Here is a 2,041-nt window from a genome sequence, read left to right as displayed (position 1 = left end):
GAGGCTGTGCAGAGCCCAAGCACCCTGGGGTCTATGCCAGAGTTGCTGAGCTTTTGGACTGGATCCATGACATGGTGCGGGTGAGTGTGGGGGGCCAGGGTGGGGAGGGGAGGTTTGTAAAGGACCTGTCCCTCAGAAACTGTGACCCTTACCCCTTAGGCCTGGGCCTGGCTGGGGTGGGGGAGGGGCAAAGGAATGCTCCCCAGAGTAAGAGGAAAAGGAAATGATGCAGAGAACGCCAAATCCACTGGATTTCTACCCACGTAAGCACTGGCTGGGGAAAAGCCGACCTGAGTGTGTATTATAGCCCCGATCTGCCATTGACTGGGTGACCTTTGGCAAGTTCCTAACTTGGTAACCCTCCGTTGCCGGGTAATAGCCACCATGGCGCTCTTGCATGCTAGCGTGAGGATTAAATATGGCCAGAGCTGTACACGGCCTGCGGAGTCCTAGGTTGGAGCGAGTGGGCCTGGGCTTCTCTATGGACGTATTGCTGACCACCACTCGCCCTGGTTTCTAAGGCAGTTACTAGTGCCTGCATTCCCCACGCTGGGGGCAGAGCTCAGCGTTTAGCAGTTTGGGTTTGGCAACCCATTCTTGTGTGACACTGGGCAAGTCACTCACCTCCATCTGTTCCGAGGGAGGGCCTAGTGAGATAATGTGTATAGCAACACGTTATTTGTATCCAGTACGTTATAAAGGCAGGGTGTGGCGCGGGAAAACTCTGCAGGTCGGGCATGGGGTGGGTGGTGGATAACAAGTTTGATGGATTACGGGGGACACGTGGACACGTGCCTCCAACTTCTCACTCAAACCTTACAAAAAGCCCAGAGAAGCGAGTATTGTTAGCCCACTTGATAGAAGTAGAAATGCAGGTTCTGAATGGTTAAGTGATTTATTAAAATAAAAGTTACTCCGCTAGTGGGGGGATCCAGCTCCCTTCTCTGTCAGCTCAGGACTCCCTCCCCCAGCCCTGCCCTTTCCTCCTCCTCACTGCAGAGCAGCCTCCTGTTTTGGCGTCTCTGGCAGGTCCACAGATGGAGGAGAAGCGGACCCTGGTGCAGAAGATATGAATACATGTATCCTATTACCGCACACGACACAGTGGCCACCCACTGGCCAGCCTCTGGGGGTAGGGCCTCTCCCCTTGGGCCCTGATTTCTAGACCCTCTATCTCACCAGAGAGCCCCAGCAACAAGAGGAAGGATGGTCAAGGTTGGGACCATGAAGGGAGCCGATGGATGTCGGGGAGGAGCTGGAGAGGAAGAGGCTACTGGAAGCAGCTGGAAGCTGCCTTCTGCCCTCTCCCCTCCCAGCCCCTGTGCCCATCACTTGGGAGGATGCTCAGGGATACCCGGGGCCTGCCTCCTCCCTGTGCTCTCAGGTGGGTGGTGGTGGGAGCAGTGCCTCCTTAGAGGAGCCCCTGGCCCTGGAGGCTCCTGGGGAGATGGGGTCAAGGCTGGACAGTCCAGATTAAGCCATGGAGTCAGGATCCTCCCCACTCTCCACGGTTGGTCTCACCTACTTCCTGTTCTTACCTGGCTCTGACTGGCCCTCCTGGGGCAGGGGTAGGAGTGGGGACACTGGAAGGACACTCTGGTTGGTGTTGGAATAGGGTGTTGGTTTTAAATGACAGTTCTGTGAACTGGTCCAAGGAGTTCTTTTATTAAAGGAACTCCTTTAATAAAAGGGTTGTATGGTCACCGTTCAGAGTCTCTCTCTCTCTCTCTCTCTCCTCTCTCTCTCTCATAGAATTACAATTTCCCTTTCATACATGTTTCTTAAAGCTCTGGAACTGACTCCTGCTCATCTCTCTAGGCTTTTGGCATGTACTTATTTAATTCTTTACATTTGTTAAATCTGCGTGCAGGATGCTACCCAGCCTCCTCGGTGCTGAGATGATGCAAGTCTGAGAAACACAAGTCACCGCTGTCTCAGGGAGTTCTGGCTTCCCCACAAGACCCATCTCTCCTTAGCTCTTAGCTCCTGTTCCGGAACCGAGCCTTGGGGCTCGGGGAGCTTTCCTTCTGCGGTGATGCTC

At 54.3% G+C, this 2,041-nt stretch overlaps 1 protein-coding gene across 1 annotated transcript in view; it reads left to right on the top strand.

Moving 5' to 3' along the window:
* The window catches only part of TMPRSS5 (transmembrane protease, serine 5), a 3,867-nt gene extending 2,390 nt beyond the window's left edge, over positions 1–1,477 (top strand). The window contains 2 exon segments of the mRNA XM_014540147.1: positions 4–80; positions 1,385–1,477. Of these exon segments, the coding sequence (XP_014395633.1) occupies positions 4–80; positions 1,385–1,477 (170 nt within the window).
* The last annotated feature ends 564 nt before the right edge of the window (positions 1,478–2,041 follow it).

The sequence above is a fragment of the Myotis brandtii genome, unplaced genomic scaffold (assembly GCF_000412655.1).
Source record: "Myotis brandtii unplaced genomic scaffold, ASM41265v1 scaffold105, whole genome shotgun sequence".
Taxonomy (NCBI): Eukaryota; Metazoa; Chordata; class Mammalia; order Chiroptera; family Vespertilionidae; genus Myotis; species Myotis brandtii.
Note: the sequence above shows the minus strand (reverse complement) of the source record. Positions and strands in the feature narration are given on the sequence as shown.